Genomic DNA, 20,322 nt, shown 5'->3' on the forward strand with positions numbered 1-20,322 from the left:
GAAGAGTCTCCCTGGCTCCAGACATGGCTCTATCCACTGCACATAATCATAATGATGATGATGATAACAGCTGGCATTTATAACATTTAGATGAGGAAAGTGACTTACCTAGTGAGTGTCAGAGGCAGGACTCAGATGCAGGTATTCCTGTCCATCCACTGCTCCACCTACCTGCAGCTGGACAGAGTACCAATACTGGTGATGTAAGAGATTCATTGAAGACACATGGGGAAAAGGCTGAACTTGGGAAATCCAAAATTTAAATTCACATTCCTGCTCTATGACTTACTGTCTATGTGACCCTGGGAAAATGGTTTCACCTGGATAGGCCTCAGTTTCCAAATATGTAAAATGAAGATTATTAGATTAGATAATCTGTAAGATTCTTTCCAGATCTAAGATCTAGACTGTGATTCTTTGATCCAAATGAAAATATGCTCTTCGATGTCAACCCATCTCTATGGAGGTATTGCTGAAAATCATAAACAAAAGTGAATATCTACAGTGAATAGAATGGTTATCAAAAGTAATGTGTATAAACCTGTTTGAGAAAGGCCTTGTTTGTTCTTGCACATACATGTTCCCCTAGTCATGGGCTACAAATAAAGATCATAATTTTGTCAATTTCCCCCCTTCTGGGACTCATTTTTTTCCTGTGGTTAAGTGTGATGTATAGGACTAAATGATTTCTAGGTTCTCTTGTGGAGCTATCATTCTGTGAGATGATTTCTTGTGAGACAAAAAGAATTCACCAGTCACCTAAGGCTTCAGTCATAGAAAGTGTGTATATCATGTTGACATTTCTAGGCAGACTCAGAAATAACACAAGTGCATAATTTCTTTATAGTTAATGTTGGCTCCCTACCTGTTCAAGAAAATTTTGAAGGGTATCCTAGAGTCTAGGTACACTAATGAGAAAAAGTGGCTTGGTGTGTTAGAAATATGACTGAATTTCTAAAGTGACTTATATACAAATCCTGGCTCTTATACTTTACACTTATGTTAACTCTTGAAAAGTCATTGGATTTATCTGACCTTCAGTTTCCTCTTTGTAATTTACCATGAGTACCCTTGGATTAAATAATAAGCCCACATAGAAATGGGTAGGGAATAGAAGTAGGTTCTGAAAATGGGTCATCAGCACAGACATGTGAAATTAGGAATCTTTATGCCTAAGCCTCAGGCAAGTAGCACCCTCACGTAAAAAAAAATATCAGAACACAGGGCAGCTAGGTGGCACAGTGAAGAGAGCACCGGCCCCAGAGTCAGGAGGATCTGAGTTCAGATCTGGCCTCAGACACTTAAAACTTATTAGCCGTGTGACCTTGGATAAGTCACAACCCCAATTGCCCTGCCCTTCCCCCTCCAAGAAGCAGGGAAAAAAAAAGAATATCAGAACACTGGCTTATGGGAGGGAAACAGAGCCTCTTGGATAGAGAGGCTCTTATTTTGATTAGGTAGGTGCTAAATTCGGTTGTTTCTACCTGTAAAAGGACTTCAAGTCCTATCGGTACCATCTATGTTCAGTATCCGAGGGCAAAAACCCTGTCACCCCATCCCAATTATGTTCTGTCTAAATGTGATAATCATAGATTTGGGGAGCTCAAGAACCAATGTGTGAAAGCAAGAAGATACAGGCTAGAACATGAAACCTGGGATGTAGAGCCCAAGTAAGCGGAGCAGCTAGGAAGAAAGCGTCCTGTCTATGGTTTCATATCTATGAGTCCATGAGAGAGCCTTGACAAAGGGACAGAAGTTCAGTTAGGGCCTATGCTTTTCTTAATGATTAAATAACCAGAGTCGTCAAGAGAAATAGACTTTATTATGCACATTTTCCTATAACTAATAGAACATGTCTCAGAGAAGCGCTTTAATGGCCTCTCTTACAGGAGCAACATCTGGATACCATTATTCAATGAACACATTCAGCTACAATCACAAGGAGCTTCCTGGGCAAAAGTGAAGAATAGTTCTCTTGAGGAATAGGTAACAGAGAAGGGTTGAGGACAGACGTCATCTTATGGAAACCCCAAATAGTCAGCAGTCACCATAATGCATAAAGTAAATTGTTGCTTGTAAATATCTAAGGAACAAAAGACAGAAGATGAATCCAATATTATAATTTGGAGATTTAAATATCTCTGAACCCAAACAATGTTAATGTCATCATCAGACTTAGTGACTAAATTGAGGGAAGACATAGAGTCACAAGACCATAAATTCATAGAGCTAGGGCTAGAAGCAATTTTAGAGGTCATTTAATCCATTTTCCTTGGAGTCTCATTGTCCGCTACCCTAGTCAGACCCCATCTGAAGCACCACGATCAGCTCAAAGTACCATTCCTGTAAGTTAGAATACTTCATGGGGGAACTATAAGTCATGTTATATGAGTAATGACTGAAGACACTAATAATGTTCAGGCCTAAAGAAAACAAAACTGAAAAACACATAAGGGTTGTTTTCAGTTATTGGAAAGACTGAAACATTGAAGAAGGATTAGATTTATTTTTTGTGAGCTTGTAAAGCTGAATTAGGATCAAGGGAGAAAGTTACAGGGAGGCCATTTTCAACTAAATACAGAATGTTTCAAATATTAAAATTTCCCTAAGATTTGGGGGGAGGAGAGAGAGAGAGAAGAGGGGATAGAAGGAAGGATGGAAGAAAGAAGAAAGTGAGAATAAAAAGAAGGAAGAAAGAAAAAAGAAGGAAGGAGAAGGGGAGAGTAAGGGGAAGGAGGAAGGAGAGGGGAAGGGGAGGGGAAGGGGGAGGGGAGGGAAAGAAAGGGGGAGGGGAGGGAGAGAAAGAAAAGAAAAGAAAAAGAAAGAAGGAAACTTTTAAACCATTGGAAGTATCCAATAGGGCAAATGTCTGCCTGATAAGATAATGAATTCTCCACCAATTGAAGGGGTCAAGCAGAGTCTGGAGGACCACCTGTCAGGACTTTTTAGAGCAAAGATTCCTGCTGAGATAGACTTGACCCTCTGAGGTTCCTTCCAATTGTAAGAGATTGTGGTTAAACTTCAGTATTTCAAATATATTGGCACATGAAGATGATTCTCGGAATTGAGACAAGAAGAGAGATGTTTGTACATGTGATCTGTCTTCAAGGGGCTTGAAATGTAGGCCTCTTTCTTGTCTCTTTCGAGCCAAAAATCACAAAAGCAAAAATGGCTAAGAAGTACAAGTGAGTCTTGTACAGGAAAGTGTTTGTGCCGCTTATCATTGAAAGACAAGAGAACCTGGGTTCAAATACTTCCTCTGACATATTACTAGGTGACCTTGAGCAAGTCATCTGTATCCTCTCTAGGCCTCAGGTTCTTCATCTGCAAAATGAACGGGTTGGACTGTATGACTTTCAAGAGCTACATCTATGACATTATAACATTTCAGAGCTTGGACAGAAAAGGGACACTTTAGGATGATGACTGATACTATGTTTAGGAATTTTTTTTTCAAGTAGAAAATGTTTACGTCAGATAAATTAGGAGGTGAGTGCAATAGTCTAGAGAAGAGGGAGTGAAGCCCAGGACATGTGCTGGATCAAAAGTGAATATAAAAGGATCACTGAAAGAGATTTATGAAGCATCATCAGGGTTTGATTATAGTCTTTCTGAAGAAGATTAAGGAAAGGAAGAAATCCATGGCTTCAGAGATTATTTATATTACTACTGAGGAAACTGAGGTTTCAAAATTTACCTGTCACACTATGAATAACTGACATAGAAAGGCCACTTCAAGGGCTAACAATTCACGTTCTTATATTCCATATTCCAATTATAGTCATAAGGTTAATAATTTCTGAATCTGGCAGGGGCGAGGTGCAATCCTCTCTCTGAAGAGAAAGAAAATTAGTTTGAAGGATGAAGATATGTTTTAGACACGTTTGATTTAGGAGGGGAGTCTCCAACTTTTTATCAAGTACTCCACTAAAAACAACTTTGAACAGCCCCAATATCTGTCTATTTATATTGACTAATTTATAATCCACGTGCTACTACATGGTACTATAGCACTTTATGAAATGCACTGACAATAGACATTTATAAAAAGGTAAGATGAATATTAAATAATATTTATCTCCTTAAGGAGCCCCTGAAGTTTATTATAGAGAGAACTAATGGTTTCAGACCTTTAGGAAAATCATTGAGGTAGGTATGTGTATAATGTCATAGATAGGGAAGAGAAAAGAGACCAAATGGAAGGCTACTCTATTGCATTACATAAGCTTTGCCAAGAAATCGTGAAAAATCAAGATTAATATCTCTGCTTTGTTCTATTTCCTATTTTTCATTATCAATACCTTGGCTTAATAGGTCAGATTATTGCAGTTTTAAGTGCATATGGCATCTTTTCACCTTTATTCTTGATTCTAATTTGGTATTGGTTTTGATCTTTAAATAGACGTTGAATCACAGCTGACCCGCATAAATACTTCATCTTTTTGATTCATCAAGATTCGTTATAAAAACTCAAAATATTTATGAAGATTATCTATACGTGTATTGAGGGCATTCTTGATGGAAATATAAAAAGGGAATCAGCAGACATTTGCCAAGAAAAAAAATGTCTGTAGTCAATCACATCTCCATAATTGTAAAATTAACCTGAAAGCATACATACCAATGTATTTGTTTGTTTATCATAAAAAAACAATTGCTTTGATGAAATAAAATGTAAATATAAAGGCTTTCATCCACCAATGAGTGCCTTATGCATATCATTTGTTCAGATCATATGAGATAACTAGCAAAATGAAACCACAGAGATAAATGAATTCAACAGTCCTTATTATTATCAAGCAAAGGAAAACACAGTGAGATATATGCTCATTGAAAGTTTTCATCTTGGAAGATACCCTTCAAAGTACCTAGAGGGATAAGGCATTTCCATATCTGTGGTGAGGTTTTCCAATTTGCTCCTAGTTCTTCTGATTGTGTCAAGTTCTATATGATCACATATTCTTCTCAATATAAACCATGACCATTCAAAAGATATTGACAAAATAGTACATAAACTAAAAAACCAAGATGATGAAAAATATCTTTTGTCCAGTCTGAGAAGAAAAGGTGAATCATTGACAAAACACTGAGTCAGTCCATCAGTACAGACATCTGAAACAAGTCCTGTCATTGGACAAAGAATCGAGTGAATGAATAATGGGAGGGAAGAATAAGTAGGAAAGGATTTAGGAAACTATGCCCACATTCAATGACCCCAACCTGCTTCCTGAAGCCAAAAAATAAAAAAAAATTAACTTATTAAACATTAATGCAGAAGTGCATAGAAAGACAGCCTCATGGTCAGGAAGACTAAGATTCAAGCCTTACACATGAGATCTACTGGTGGTCAGCGCATAGGAAGTGCTTGATAAATATCTGTTGAATTGGATTGTTTGTTGAGTAGGGATGCCCAATTTAGATATAAGTTTGATGAGATGCTCTCTGAGGTCCCTTTCATCTCCAAGACTATAATTATGTGATGACTTGTCAGTGCCTGAGCATATCACATGCTTTTGCTGTTACTAATTCTTAATGGCTCAAATGTTCTTCTGCACTTATTAAAACTCTTGTCATTTCTCACAGCCCAGATACAATGCCATCTCTCTCTGTAATCTTCCCTCATACAGCCAAACAGCATTGATTAGGAGGAGGACAAGGGAATAAGTATATATATATATATATATATATACCAGTATGGACCAAACATAGTGCTAAGAGCTTCACAAAAATCTCATTTGATCCTCACAACAATCAATTGAAGTAAATGCTATTATTATCTCCATTTTACATTTAAGAAAAGTGAGACAAAGATTAAGTGACTTGCCCAGGGTCTCACATAGCTATTAATAGCTGGATTTGAACTCAGGTCCAATCCTCTGGATTAATCCCTCCTCAGACCTTAGGCAGAAGGATGAGTAGGGAAAGTTCTCTAAGTGAAGTCAAGAAAGCTAAGTCCTTTACCTACACTGAAAAACTTACTACCTGCACCTGTACAAGCCTGGGCAAGTCATTTAACCTGTCAGAACTTCAGCGCCCTTATCCATTAAAAGGGAAACTGACATTGCTTGACTAATAGGCACATTTTGAATAAAGTGCTTTGAAACCCTTAATAAGCTATTAAGCTGAGCTAATAACTGATGTCAATGCATTTTGCTCATGCCCCTTTCATGTACTGATCATTGTATGATTTCTGGAATAGTTATAGGTGTGCTCAGATTTACCTCTCCTGTAGGCTATACGTTCCTTGAAGTTAAGGGGTTGCAAAAGAGATGGCATTTGTGATTTTATTGGCATAGGGAACTCTCTCTTACCAGTGCAAGACATCAGCCTCTCTACAACTCATTGTCTTACAAAGATGCCTAAAGCACTAAAAAAAATTAAATGACTTGCTCAGAGTCATAGAACCAGTAGGTGTCAGAGGTAAGATCTGAATCCAAGACTTCCTGCATCTTGGGCCAGATCTCTTTACATTATGTTTTTTTCTGCCTTCTTCATAAGATCCATGAGATTTAGCAATAGAAGGGACTTTAATTATGCTCTGAAAATCGCATTTTTCAAAGGAGGAAACTGATGCCCAAGGAGAACTGATTTGCCCAATATCCCACTGGATTTTTTACTCTAAATCCAGGGTTCTTTCTCCTACTCCAAACTACCTCCCTGCATAGCAAGTATTCAGGGCATTACACATAGGAGGCATTTAAGAAATGTTGATTAAATGAATGTTTGTTGAAATTAGATGCCCCCAACACAGGCCTGATGTTTTAGAGACATTATTTTTTTTTTCCCAGAATAGAATAGTCATGATTGAGTTGGTTAGTCTTTTGTGCAAAGTGGATGCTACTTTACAAGTCAGCAAATCAGTAAAAATCCACATCTCTGCCATGCCCACCAATGATCCTTTGAGTCATTTCAAAAGATTAAAAAATAGAAAATTTGTCTGTCCTTACTTGTATGCTAAGCAGAATTCACATGTGTTCCTGTAAGTTTGACGGTTAGATGCACATATTGGGTCAACATTTGATGAACACTTATTTTCTTCTTTACTTTGTTTTTCAAATTCTTTTAAGAATTGTTGACAGTTAGGCTGGAAAAAATCACAAAACATTAGATTATACATCAGGGAGCAAGTCCTATAGCCACAGGTTTAAATTCATCAAATTGATAATGTTAATGATGAATAATGCCCTTGACTTTAGTATAACCTACAAGTAAAGGAAGGCTTCATGTTCTACTATATTAGAGCTCAGGCCCAAGGCATGTGTTTCTAAGTTACAAACTCACTGTATTCCAACATAAGAGCAGCCTCAGAGGGTATTTAGTTCAACCTGTACTTGAGCAAGGTTACCTCAACAGAATGCCTGAAGAATACTCAGTCCTCCATGTGATTATCTTCTCAGCTCATCTCACTTTGAGAAAAGCTCAGCTATTAGGAAGTTTGTTTTTTGTTGGTGGTAGTAGGTTTTTTGTTTGTTTGTTTGTTTTTTGCTTCTTCAGAGGGGGGAAGGTAGGGCAATTGGGGTTAAGTGATTTGCCCAAGGTCACACACTAGTTTTGTGTGTGTGTATGGTGTCTGAGGCAGGATTTGAACTCAGGTCCTCCTGAATCCACGGTTGGTGTTCTATTCACTGCGCCACCTAGCTGCCTGGGTTTGGTTTGGTTTTTTTAAAACCTAGATCTGTCTATCTATAAATGTGACCCACTGGTTCTAGTGTGACCCCCAGAGTTGCACAAAGTAAGAGTGATCGGGGCAGCTAAGCCGCACAATAAACAGAGCACCAACACTAGAGTCAGAAGGAGCTGAATTCAAATCCAGCCTCAGACACTTGACACATTTACTAAAGGTGTGACCTTGGGCAAGTCACTCAACCCTAATTGCCTTGCCTTCCCCCTCCAAAAAATAAGAATAATCATTGCTGTTCAGACAAGTCTGACTCTTTGTGACCCCATTTGAGGTTTTCTTGGCAAAGATACTGGAGTGGTTTTCTATCTCCTCATTTTGCAGATGAGGAAACTGAGGCAAACGGTGAAGTGACTTGCTCAGGGTCACATAGGTCTGAGTATGTAAGTGTCTGAGATTGGATTTGAACCCCATACCCAGCACTCTATCCACTGTGCTACCTAGCTGCCCTAAGAGTAATCATAGAATAATAAAATCTCAGAACTGAAAGGAAACTAGGCATCTAGGTCAACTCATACACCAGTAGGAAACCCTTTTTCAACATCCCTGAACAGTGGTCTTCTGGCTTCAAATTGAAGACTTCTGTTCCTTTGCCTCACATCCCTTTCATATGATAACACTTAAAATACTTGAAGTTAAAATTTATCCCCATCCACCCCCCATAGCCTCCACCCAAGTTTTCCCTCCTCATCCCCAGTTCAAACATTCCCCTTTGCATCAAGCAGTTGGACTATGGCAGATCAGACTATGACACAATGTCTGGTTCCCTTCAGAATCTGTTCCTCAAGTTCTGTATGACTTAGATATCAACATCCTTACTGAAATGTAGTGCCCGTATCTGGATACAATATTTTGGATATCTCACAAGGGCAATGGATGGTATAAAAGATCATCTCTCTCACTTTTTTTTTCTTTTTTTCTTTTTTGGAAGGGGGAAGGCAGGGCAACTGGGGTTATGTGACTTGCCCAAGGTCACATGGCTAATAAGTGTTAAGTGTCTGAGGCTGAATTTGAACTCAGTCCTCCTGACTACAGGGCTGGTGCTCTATTCCCTGCACCACCTACCTGCCCCACCTCTCTCACTTCTTATGCAACTGAAGATCACAATAGCTTTGGGGTCTGCTATATTGTAACATTACTTCATCTTAAACTTTAGATTCACCAAAACATTCAGATCACTATATAAACTACTGCCAATACACATTTTCTACATACTTACAAAATTAATTTATTTTACTCATAATATGTGTATCACTACTCAATATTACCATTTAGTTTAGACTATTATTCTGTCTTGTTGAGCTCTCTGGGGATGCCCAGTTATCGTCAACATTAATAATAATAATAAAAGTCATAATAATGATGATCAAAAAACTTTGACCTGAGGGCCAAGTCAGGTCACCTTACCCTTGTTGTTATTAACTTAGCTCTGGTACATACAAAGCAGATGTCAGGTTACATTGGCTGATGGGCTGTAGTTTGCCAATCCCTAATTAATACCAATAATATCTCAGTTTACATAGCACTATGAAATTTACAAAGCCCTTTATGTGGGCACTCCTGTAATATTGATAGCAGAGATATTAGTAGCCCCATTTTATAGATAAGGAAGGTGAAATTTAGAGGTGTCTAGGTTTCCAAGGTCACAGAACTATTAAATGTTAGTAGAAGGACTCAAACACAAACCTAGTCATTTGACTGAAAGCCCAGCATTCCTTCCACTGTACAATAGTACAATCTAACATGTTAGCTATTGCTCCTTGCTTCATATCACCCACAAATATGATATTCATACCATATGTGTATTTATCCACATCACTTATAAAAATGTGGAAAGGTTAGGGCTAGGGGGAGTCCTGAAGTACTCCCCTAGAAACTTTACTCAAGATGAACATTGATCTGTCAGTCACTACCATTTGAATTCGGTGATTCTATATGTCCTAAATTTGCCGAAAACTACTCTCAACTAGGAAACATCTCTCTATTTTGTCCAGAAACATATTGATAATCCAAGTATATTATGCTTATTACATCCTTCTGTAATTCCATTCTAGGAACGCTGTTGAAAAAGGAAATGAGGTTAGTGTTACGTGACTTGTTCTTAATTAATCCATGATGACTTGTAGCAATCACTATTTAGCTGGGTAAATTCTCACCATATATTCCTTTGATAATGCATAATTTTGCAACTTATAGTTTTGACACCTGGTCTACGCCATCTAACTTACCTACATGCATTATGAAATAAATATAGATAGGTATCTATTTTGATAGTCTTTTCTAGAGCTTTGTTTTTTTCTGTCTTCTGCCTAATGATAAATTGTATCATTTAACAAGTGAAACGAAAGCTATTTGGTTAATGTTCCTTCATGTGTTAACTTCTTCTTTAAGTTTATAATCAGTAAGAGTCTGCCTACTACATGCAGGGCCCTATACTAAAGACTTGAGGCGATAACACAGATATATAACCTGTTGTAGAATCATAAACCATTGGAATCTGGAAAAGAATCCTAGAACACAGAGCACAAAATGTTAGAGCAGCAAGAGATGTTAAGAATATAATAAAGGATTTAGAGTTGAAGGGGCCCTTAAAGACTGTCCAGTCCAACTGCCTCTTTTTATAAATGGAAAAAATCTTGTCCCAGATTAGGGTGTGGGGGTTTTCTAAAGTCATGCACTGAGTCAGGAGAGCTGGGATTAGAAAGAAGGTCTTCTGATTTCCAGACCAATGTCCTTTCTATTAAACCACACTGTTCTCATGAGCTCATAAAATAGTGAGTGAGCTAAGATATCTACTCCAATAACTATAAAACAAAGTAGAGTGTTATCCACTCAAAGGACGTACAAACAAGCTAGTATTGGCTTCTCTCTTCACATCTAGTCTATAGAAGATTGTATGACACTGAAGCAGGGGAGCGTCATGGATGAAACACTTAAACTGGTCAGAAGACCAAGGTTCAAATGCCTAGTTCTGCCACTTACCATTATGCGACCCTAGACAAACCACTTAACCCCTATGGGTCTTAGTTTCTTCAATTGTGAAATGGTGAAATTGAACTAAATGACCCCTGAGTTCCCTTCCAGTTCTACATGATTTGATCACAGTTGGAAATCTGGCCCAAGATCCAATCTGTAGATTCCTTACCTTTTGGAATACTGAAGACTGCAGCCCACAGAAAACCTCTGCAACAAAAAGACAAAAGCAGTTAAAGAATGTAATCTTTCCCAGGAAGTGGTCAGGTGTCGGTATAATAAGACAATGCCTTCTCATTGCTCAGGAGTGTTTCTACTTATGTGGGACCTGAATCTTTGAAGAGCCCATGGGTTTATAACAAGGATTACATCGTGTACTCAGGGCAAGGAACCAGGGAATGGCACAGTCACCAGGTAGCATTCTGTAAGACTTTAAGTTGAAAGATTGGCTATTGAATTACTTTCCTCCTCCTTGGGCAAATCTGTACCAAGCCACCTACATTTTTCTCTCCACAAAGTAGTTTTACTCTGGAAGGTTCATAGATTAAAACCAAGGTTATGATGTTCCCCTTCCCATCTCCTGCTGATGATTATCCTTCTGATTTCACTATTTCCATAATTCGTAAATGCATCAGCATTCTTTCAGCCTCCCTTGTTTGCATACTTTTAGCACTCTTTGACTTTTTCTTCTTCCTTACTGCCTATTACCAAATCCTCTTGTTTCATTCCTACAATGTCTTTTGCAATTGCTTCCTCCTCTCTACTCCCACTGCCTCCACCCTAGTGCGGTTACTCATCTGAACCACTTTAGTCAGTGACTTAACAAGTCTTCCTGACTCGGACATCTCTCCCTCATATCACTGCCAAGAATATTATTCTGGTTGGAACTGGTTAACTCACTCCTCTGCTCAAAAACATGCAATGGTGAACTTTCCTACTAAGCAAAATGAAAAGTCTTTGCCTTTAATCCAAAGTTTGCCACAACACAGCATCATGCAGCTTTTCCCGCTTTTGTCTCACAATTCTTCCTCCACGCACTCTGGCCTCCAGTGCCTCCGCTCGGACTGCTCTCCCCTCTGGGCCTCCAGGATATCCTGCATTCTCACTTTTCTTTGTCTTCCCTTAGTACTCCATCCGCATGATTGGAAGACCCTCTCTCACTGTCTTCACCTATTACATTTTTACCTACTCTTGAAAGGAAAGTCCAACTTAAATTGCCAACTCTTCCATGATACCTTCCCTAGTTCATGATAATCCCTTGCTGACCTGATAAAAAGCTTCGTTTGCATTTTCTCATCTACATTCTTTGTCTAGTGGGCATATGGGGCCTGCCTTAGGGTCAAGAAGACTTGGGTTTCTCCATCTCTTAGAATACCTCAAAGCTCAGTTCAAGCATAGCTTCCTGTGCAAGGCCTTTCCTGATGCTCCCAAATGCTAGAACTTCCTTCACAAAATGGCCTCATATGTATTAGGTGGCCTCACTTAAGCCTGGGAAATCATCAGTTGGTTTGTTCAAGGTTAACATCCAGATGCTCAGTTTCCTTGCCCTAGTAGAGCATAAGAGCTCCTTGGTGCCGAGGACTGTTTCATAGCTGTCATTGTATCTCCAGGGCCCAGCACAGCCCCTCGCACACAAGAGGCATTTGCTATGTGCCCGACTCTGAAGCACATTAGTTGTGAGTCCAGAGGCAGGTCACAGCTCTTCTTGGTGCCTCAGGTGTCTCTCTCTAAGGCTGTGTGACAGAAATGAGTTGCAAATATGTATCACTGGAGGGAGTTTATACACAGAAAGTCAATGAAAAAATGAAACTGATATTTATATAATGCTTAGAATATTCCAGGCTCTGTGCTAAGTATTTTACAATTATTATAACATTTGTTCCTCACAACAACTCTGGGGGTTAACATGACATTATTATCATCCCCATTTTACAGATTAAGAAACCAAGGCAAACAGAAGTTAAGTGACTTGGCAAGGGTCACATAGCTAGGAATATCTGAGGCCAACATTGAACTTGGACCTTTCTGACTCCAGGTCCAGGCTTCTATCCACTGCATTACGTAGTTGTGAAATATTGAATTAATGGTTATCTAGTTCTCTACTAAAGCATAAGCTCCATGACAGAAAGGACCATTGTTTATATGAAGTGTCTCTGTCTCGTTCAGCTCAAAGTACCAACTGCTACCTAGAGTAGATGCTTAATTAAGGTTAAATGAAATAGAATGTCTGACGGCAGAATTCTTCAGTATGAGATTTGATCAGGAAATACATGTTATAATGAGCAAATCCTTTCCTAATGGATGCTCAGGAGTCCCAACACTGACAGGAACAACCCAGGCCAGGCACTGGGGTGCACTATTTTCTTCCTATAAATTCTAGCAGATCAGAGAATCCCCACCTGTGACTGAAAAAATTGCTCACCTGAGAAACCAGACAATTCCAAGACAAAGAGACCCAAGAGAACCTTGGTCGACAGTAGGGAAAAGGCCATGTTTTCTCTCCAGAATGTTCTGCCTCTATGCAATTTTCCTTCCTACCTCCCCCTCTGAGGCTCTTGTCACATGACCCTAAAGTGGAGAACATTATCTCTCAGATGGTGAAATTATTCTTATTTATTTGTTGACATGGCACATTAAATGCAGGCTACTGAAGACCGTAACAATTTGTACAGAATAATTTGTCTTTGTACAAAGTCAGTGCATGGAATTTAATGAACCAACTACTAAGGAAGAGTGAGCCCATTTTGAAATCCCATTGAACAATGGAATAGTCCATTCAAAAGGAACTACAAGTGGAGCTAAAAAAGAAGAAAACTTCAGAATTTAGGAAAAGGAAAAAGGTCTCTTATGCTGACAACCTATTGGTCAATAGCCAGTGTGGCCATGAGGGCAATTACTTAATTTCCATATGTTTTTCCTTGGCTTATTGGACACCCATTAGGTGCAAATTAAATGCAAGTCTCTGGGGGCACTAAGAAATATCTGATTTGGTGAGACTGTTCCAGCAAGATGGGACAGTTCTCCTCTGAAGTTCCATTGACTTCCTCCCTCATAGGAGCCAGAGAAGCTTTAGTCTTTGGGGGCTAACATCTTAAAGCAAATGTGAGCTATGTACCAATCACAGGACTTCATCTCCACTATGCTTCATGGAAATCTAGAATTGAGAATGAGGAGTTGAGTTTTTTCCTCATCAGACTGCATTGGAAATGTTATATTTATTTTTAGCAAAGTCTTTGCTAAGCTGAGGAAGATCCAGAGGAAGGCAAACGGGATAGTAAAGTGCCTGAAGATCATGTCCTGGAAGGGTCAGGTGAATGATCTAAGAGATGTTTGTCTTGGAAAACAGAACTTTGAAGGTGATGATAATCTCATCAAAGTGTTTGAAGGTTTACCATGAGATAAAGGAATTAGGCTTGTTCTATTGTCTCCAAAAGGCAGAACTGTGACCAATGGGTAGAGATTTCTAAGAGGCAGAATTCGGTACCGTACTGTAGCACCCATGCAATACTTACAGGGCCCATGATCACAATAAAGGCCACAACTATAAGTATCACATGACGTTCTATCACAAAATATACCAAACTCTCCAGATGGAGGACAGAACTGAAGCACTTATTTAGACACCAGGAAACCCAATCCCAAAACCAGTAAGGCGATTCCATCATAGCACCAAAGACATTCAGAAGCCGTAATAACACTGAGCCACAGCATCCTTCAGCCTTCCCACAGACCAATACAAGACCAATATTTACTCACAAACCTCTCTATCTCTTTAATGAGCGTCCTCTCTCCCCCACCATCTCACTGGCTGTGACCAGCTTTCTGTGGCCTCGGCTTCCCTTCAGCAAACTCCTCCCACCACAAACTTCATGTGACTACATTCAGCCTTTTAGGGGGAAGAGTTTACTTTCAAAGCAGGGGAGGTCTTCAGACTCCCCCCAGGTCTATGAAGGGGCAGGGAAGATCTTCAAATTCCCTTTCTCATTACACATACTCAAGCATCTCCCCCAAAATATAGTCAATTTACAATAAAATAGGTTATATTTTGAAGCAGTGAACTCCTTGTGAATGGAGACATTCATGAAAAATCAGGAGGACGGCTTCTTGGTGCGCTAATACAAGGGACACCCACCGTGGATGAGGCAGAGAACAAAAATATGTCATTGTTAAGGTCCCTTCCAAGACGGAGTCCATGATTCAGTTGCCTTCTGTCTTATTTTATCAAGTAGAGGGATTTTCTTTTCTGTTGATAAGGGAGGTTCTTGATATTTTAAAAATGGAAGAAAATTTTGGCCAGGATCATCAAAGGAAATGTGCCTACTTTATATTGTTTATTTTCATGAATTTTTTTGTTTCTCAAACTGAAGTTGCCACTGGCTTCTTTGCAGCCCTTCTGAGGATTCATCTTTTTTCCCTTTAAGAAAATATAACTCCAAAGTAGTAAAATTAACTTGACCTTGGAAACTAGATTGGCAGAATGGGGAAGATCTTAGAAAACATCTCATTAACCCCAATATTTTACAGTGAAGAAATTGAGGAGCAAAGTGATGGTGCAACTTTCTGAAGGTCACAAACTCATAGCAGAACTAATGCTAGAGGAATACAGGCCTCCTGGGGGAAGCTTGGTAGAGGAATCAACGCTGGACATGGAGTCAGAGGGCCTCAAATTGAAAACTGACTTTGTTCACCTTTCTGATGCTCTGTTTCCTCCTCAGTAAAATGAGGGAGTTGAACTATGAAATGACCTCAGGCAGCCCTTTTAGCTTTAAATTTGTGATCCTATCATGCTACGACTTCCGAACACATAATGTAAGGGAGAAATGTCTAAATATTAGACAAGTGCAACAATTAACTGCATTATAACAATTATATTTTATTACATAAAATATCAATGTATACAATATAAAATATTTTTAAATATAATAAATTTTATCTTAATAAAGTCCCCAATCATTTGCCAGAGATATTAAAGAGGAAATTTGTGCTTCAGTAGGGGTTGAACTAGATAACAGCCATAGAATAATCATATGTTTAGAACTGGATGGAATCTTAGAGATCATAGATTCTAACCTCATTTTAGAAATGAGAAAACTGAGGGCCACTGTTGTTAAATGATGTTACCAGGCTGACACAGTCGCTAGGGGCAGGATTTGAACCAGTCTTCTGAACTGAAACTCATGCTCTCTACCCACATGCTGCCACATCTCAGTAGGAGTTACAGTTCTGTGAGGCAAGCTATGATTAATACATTGTTCCTCTGGTGAGAATAATATAGAAAACAACTTCCACTGGGGGGGGGGGGGAGGAGAAGGGACTTTCCCAAGGCCATCTTGCCTATAAATGGAAGAGCTGCAACTTAAATACAGAAGAGCTAACATTTTAAGAAAGAAGTCCTTCTGGCAAGGCAAATTCTTACTTCCCTGAAGAAAAGATTGAATGGGGCAAACAAGCCAATCATTCTTGCATCCCCAAAATTAAGAGATAACCTGTCAGAACATGCCCTATTGAAAGGACTCCAGGATTTTCATAGTCTACATTGGGCTGAAATTAAAAACCAACTGGAAATACCAGATAATGTCTATTACAGAGCATAAACGTTCAGGGCTTGCCACCCACAGCCCATATAGGTTAGTTTCTGGAAAGGCAGGACCAGAAAGGTCACTAGCCTAAGAATTCAGACACTTGGGATATATCCCTGTCTCATCTACAAAGTTGTGGTATAACCACTACAAATCATCTTCTCTCTCCAAGTGCCAGTTTCCTCCTCTGTAAATCCAGAGATTTAGCCTACTTCCAAAGTATTTTTAAGGGTGAGGTTCTGGCATGCAGTGTCAGACACGTCCCTGTAGCGTAGTGAAAGGTAATGCCACAGTGATGAGTAATGTTTGCAGGAAAAGCAATATGCAAATTCATAAACCTATTCTGAGTAAATTTAAATGACTTCTTTCTCAACTCACAGAAATACTTTTATAGTATGCAGTTGCCTTGAGCTATGCTCATTGTTTTTCCTTATCAGTGTTTCAGATATGTCAATAATAATGATGCTAAATTTCATACGTCAAGACTCTATTATTGCATCAGCTTGAGTACTATCTCTACCAAAAGTCCTAATAATTCTACCCAGTTCCATTGATATCGTAGAAGACAACCCTTATCCAATCCAATCCATTCTACTAAGTATTTCTTAAGCATGTAATCTATGCCATGCACTCTGTTAGGCACTGATGGTAGAAGTACAAAGCAAAACAAAACAAAAACTACCAAAGACTGGAAGGAGTTTATATTCCCCTTGGGGAATAATACTCAGAACTAAACACAGCATTCCAGATGTGTTCTGATGAGGACAGAGAATAATAGGATTATTATGCCTCTGCCCCCTTTCTGGATCTTTTATGTCTATTAGTTTAGGCTGAGATCCTGATAAGTCTTTTGGTTGCCATGTCACACTATTATCTTATAGTTATGGTCCAAGGAAATTACCATATTTTTTCACGTAAACTGTTTCATCATATTTCCCCTAATGTCTAGTTGAGCAGTTGATCTTTAGAAACTAAATGCCAATAAAGATTCACCCATTACTCTTGTTTGGCAAAGTTGGAAAGGGAGATTTGACACCATTATCCAATTTAATAACTATCTTCTCCCCCGCCAGTATCTGTAGATTTAATACCATCGTTTTTGCCTTCATCCAAGGTATTAATTAAAGTGTTAAACATGGTTAAAGATAACTCCACGGAGTTATGGTTTTTAGAGGCCTTCTTCTGGGTTTACCATGATCTGTTAATGACTTGAGTTCCGTTGGTCCAATCATTCAAGCCAGTATAACCCTCATATCTACATTCCATCCACAAGGAGAACATGAGATATTTTTTTAAAATACTTTGCTAAATTGCAAGTTTACAATGTCTATGGAATCCTCTTTATCTTCCAGTCTCATATTCTCATCAAAAAAGATGAAAAAGTAAATGAAATTTTAAAATGCAGATTAAAATATGTCTAAGGTTTCACCTCATATCTATCAGATTGCTAAAAGGAACCAAAAACAAAAGCCAGTGTTGGAGAGCTTGCTTGAGGCAGCTGTGAATAGCCTAACTTTACTTGATAACAGTTTGAAATTATGCAAGAAAAGTGATTAAACACCTCAAACCCTTTGAGCTACTAATGCGAGGGTAACACATGTGAGGTACTTTGGAAACCTTAAAGCACTATGTAAATAAACACTATTGCTGTGTGTTTCTCGGGCACCACTTTTTCTTTCGCTACAATCATTAAAGGACTGGGCCTATAGTCAGGAAGATCTGGGTTGATATCGTGTTTCGGAAGATTCCTAGCAATGTGATCCTGGGCAAGTCATTTCACCTCTGTTTCCTCAGTTTCCTTATCTGTAAAATCAGGATAATAATAGTGCCCGCCTCCCGGGCTTGTTGTGAAGGTCACATGAAGTGATCATTGTGAAGAGCTCAGCGCGGCGCCTGTCACATAGTCAGAGCCGTATAAATACATTGTCATTAGCATCGTTTCCTCCGCATCCTCCTGTCCCTCCCTGGTCTCCTTTGCTGGATCATCATTCATATCCCGCCCCTTAATTAGAAGCAGCTGGGTGGTACAGTGGGTAGAGTACTGGGCCTAGAGTCAAGCAAGAAGACTTAGGTTCAAATCCAACCTCAGACACGTGTCAGCGGTCATTTAACCTCGGTCTGCCTCAGTTTTCTCAACAGTAAAGTAAAGATCATACCTCCCACGCACCTCCCAGGGTTGCTGTGAGGATCAAATGAGACATTTGTAAAGCTCCCAGCGTGGTGCCTAGTATACAGTAGATGTTTAATAAGCGCACGCTCCCCTTCCCTTCCCCCTAACTCCAGACAGCTCCTTCTTGTCCTCCTTATTCATGTTATTTCTCTTTAAATCTTCAGAATTCATTTTTAAGAGCTTTCCGTGACTCCTAGTATGACCTTCTCTGTGTTCTACCCTATAGCCCTTTGGAATCTACTCTCTCAAAATCCAGGGCACCTATTAGTCTTTGCCCAGCTTTTCTTTCTTCTATCACAATATCCAAGACAGAAATGGTCATTTTCCCATGAGTTTCCCCACATCTCTACTTCAGTCTCTGCTTCTTCCTAGTTGGTAAGAGTCAGATCCAGACTACCTTTTGAAAGATGAAATTATTACTATAAGCAAATCCTAGAAAAAGTACCACTCTGCTTTTTATATACAGAGAGCTCTAGCGTATGTCAAGATATTGAAATTTCCTATCACGAATATATCCTTACTCTGAACCAAGTTTATGATCACTTTCCCAAACTTCTCACATTTCCTCTTTCTGGCTAGTCTAACAATTCTTCATTTTTGTGTGTGCTGTATCTCTTTGGCAGTCTGTCAGAGCCTTTGCATCCTTTCTCAGAAAGATACTTTTAAATAAGCAAATGAAAGCTAGATTTTCGTTAGAACGTAAAGATGTCATTTTTCCCTTTCCAAGTTCACAGTCAACCTGATACCTGTCCATGATCCAGAGACTCCAGGTTTCTTTCATTGTTCTAGTAGCTCTTATAGCCAACCAGTCAAGACAATTGCTGTAGCCAAGTGCTTGTGGGAATTCTGAACTCCAGTGGTAGGTGCCTCTCTTCTTCACTTTATGAATACCTTGACAGGTAAATCCAATTTCCTTTCTCTTGTCTTAAGACGAGAAGACATCCTTCTTCCAGTCCAGTTTTTCTCCTTGATTTCTTCTTGTCTTTCTCCTAGACTCCTCCTCATCTTTCTGCTCAAGTGCTCATCCTTCCCTTACCAAACCTCCTCCAGAAGGTATAAGCAGGAGAGATATTAAGAAGATGGTATCCAATGAATACTTAATCTCTAGAAGTGCGATATTTGTGTTCTAGGTGAACTTTTCACAAGTTTGTAGATGATAGATCAGAATCATCTTGGGTCAGGCTAACTTCTCCTAAGCACACTGAAGTTGTTTCCTAGAAAAGCAGTGTGATGTACTCGAAAGAGTCCTGGACGGAAGAACTGTGTGGAATCCAGGTTCGGTCACTTCTTATTTGTGAGACTATGGGGAATCACTGAATATCTATGAGCCTCTCCTCCTCTGTCAAATGGGAATAATGATATTCCCTTCCTCCTTCCTAGATATAGTGAGAAATATTCATCATTAGAGCTGGAAGGGACCATGGAGTTTACATGTTTCATTTCATCGATGAAGAAATTGAGGCTTAGAGAGGAGCCATGGTCACACAATGCGCAATTCTGATAGCTGGTATCTCAAATGCAGGTCTTTTGGGTCCAAATCTAAGACTTTATGGGCCATACTCAGTGCTTTGTAAACTACAAGGCATTAAGGAAATGCTACTATTATTAATGTACCATGAATTAAAATCAGCTGTGGATATCAAGCCACTATCAGATTCAGGAAGACTTGGCTTCAAGTCTTGCCTCCAACACCTACGGACTGTATGACTCTGGGTAAGTGACCTAATCTCTGATGGCTCCAGCCCATTCTCTGAATTCAAGCTGCAGAGCAATTATTGGTCTGCCTTAGTAGAGGGAGTTTCACTGGTGAACTGTGTGGGGAACTCATTGGAATTTCCTATTTTGATGAAATCAAAAGGAAATGGAAAAACTGTGAAATTATGAGAAGTATTATATTACATATACTGTCAGAAGCATTGAAT

General features: G+C 39.1%; 2 protein-coding genes across 6 annotated transcripts in view; both read right to left on the reverse strand.

Moving 5' to 3' along the window:
* LOC138172491 (serine protease inhibitor Kazal-type 9-like) overlaps positions 1–548 on the reverse strand; it is an 81,270-nt gene extending 80,722 nt beyond the window's left edge. Inside the window, exon 1 of one of the 2 annotated variants that reach the window (XM_069102266.1) lies at positions 109–548. The gene's annotated coding sequence lies outside the window, so the exon portion shown is untranslated. The remainder of the gene's footprint in view (positions 1–108) is intronic. The other variant, XM_069102263.1, reaches the window with a different exon arrangement.
* A 1,263-nt stretch (positions 549–1,811) lies between these two features.
* LOC138172492 (serine protease inhibitor Kazal-type 9-like) lies at positions 1,812–19,680 on the reverse strand. 4 transcript variants are annotated; one of them, XR_011171135.1, is made up of 4 exons: positions 19,292–19,680; positions 10,824–10,861; positions 6,948–7,084; positions 1,812–2,083 (listed from the first exon to the last, which is right to left on the reverse strand). XR_011171135.1 is itself a non-coding variant. In XM_069102267.1 (4 exons), the coding sequence occupies exons 1-4, from the start codon at positions 13,141–13,143 to the stop codon at positions 2,038–2,040; spliced, it is 291 nt and encodes a 96-aa protein (XP_068958368.1). In that variant the 5' UTR covers positions 13,144–13,184; the 3' UTR covers positions 1,812–2,037. The 4 variants fall into 4 exon arrangements, 1 of the variants encoding a protein (XP_068958368.1); XR_011171134.1 differs by lacking the exon at positions 19,292–19,680 and adding an exon at positions 19,147–19,276; XR_011171133.1 differs by lacking the exon at positions 19,292–19,680 and adding an exon at positions 11,152–11,336.
* Positions 19,681–20,322: the final 642 nt, after the last annotated feature.

The sequence above is a fragment of the Petaurus breviceps genome, unplaced genomic scaffold (genome assembly GCF_028583685.1).
Source record: "Petaurus breviceps papuanus isolate PSGF00001 unplaced genomic scaffold, PetGlider_PUasm1.0 551, whole genome shotgun sequence".
Taxonomy (NCBI): domain Eukaryota; kingdom Metazoa; phylum Chordata; class Mammalia; order Diprotodontia; family Petauridae; genus Petaurus; species Petaurus breviceps.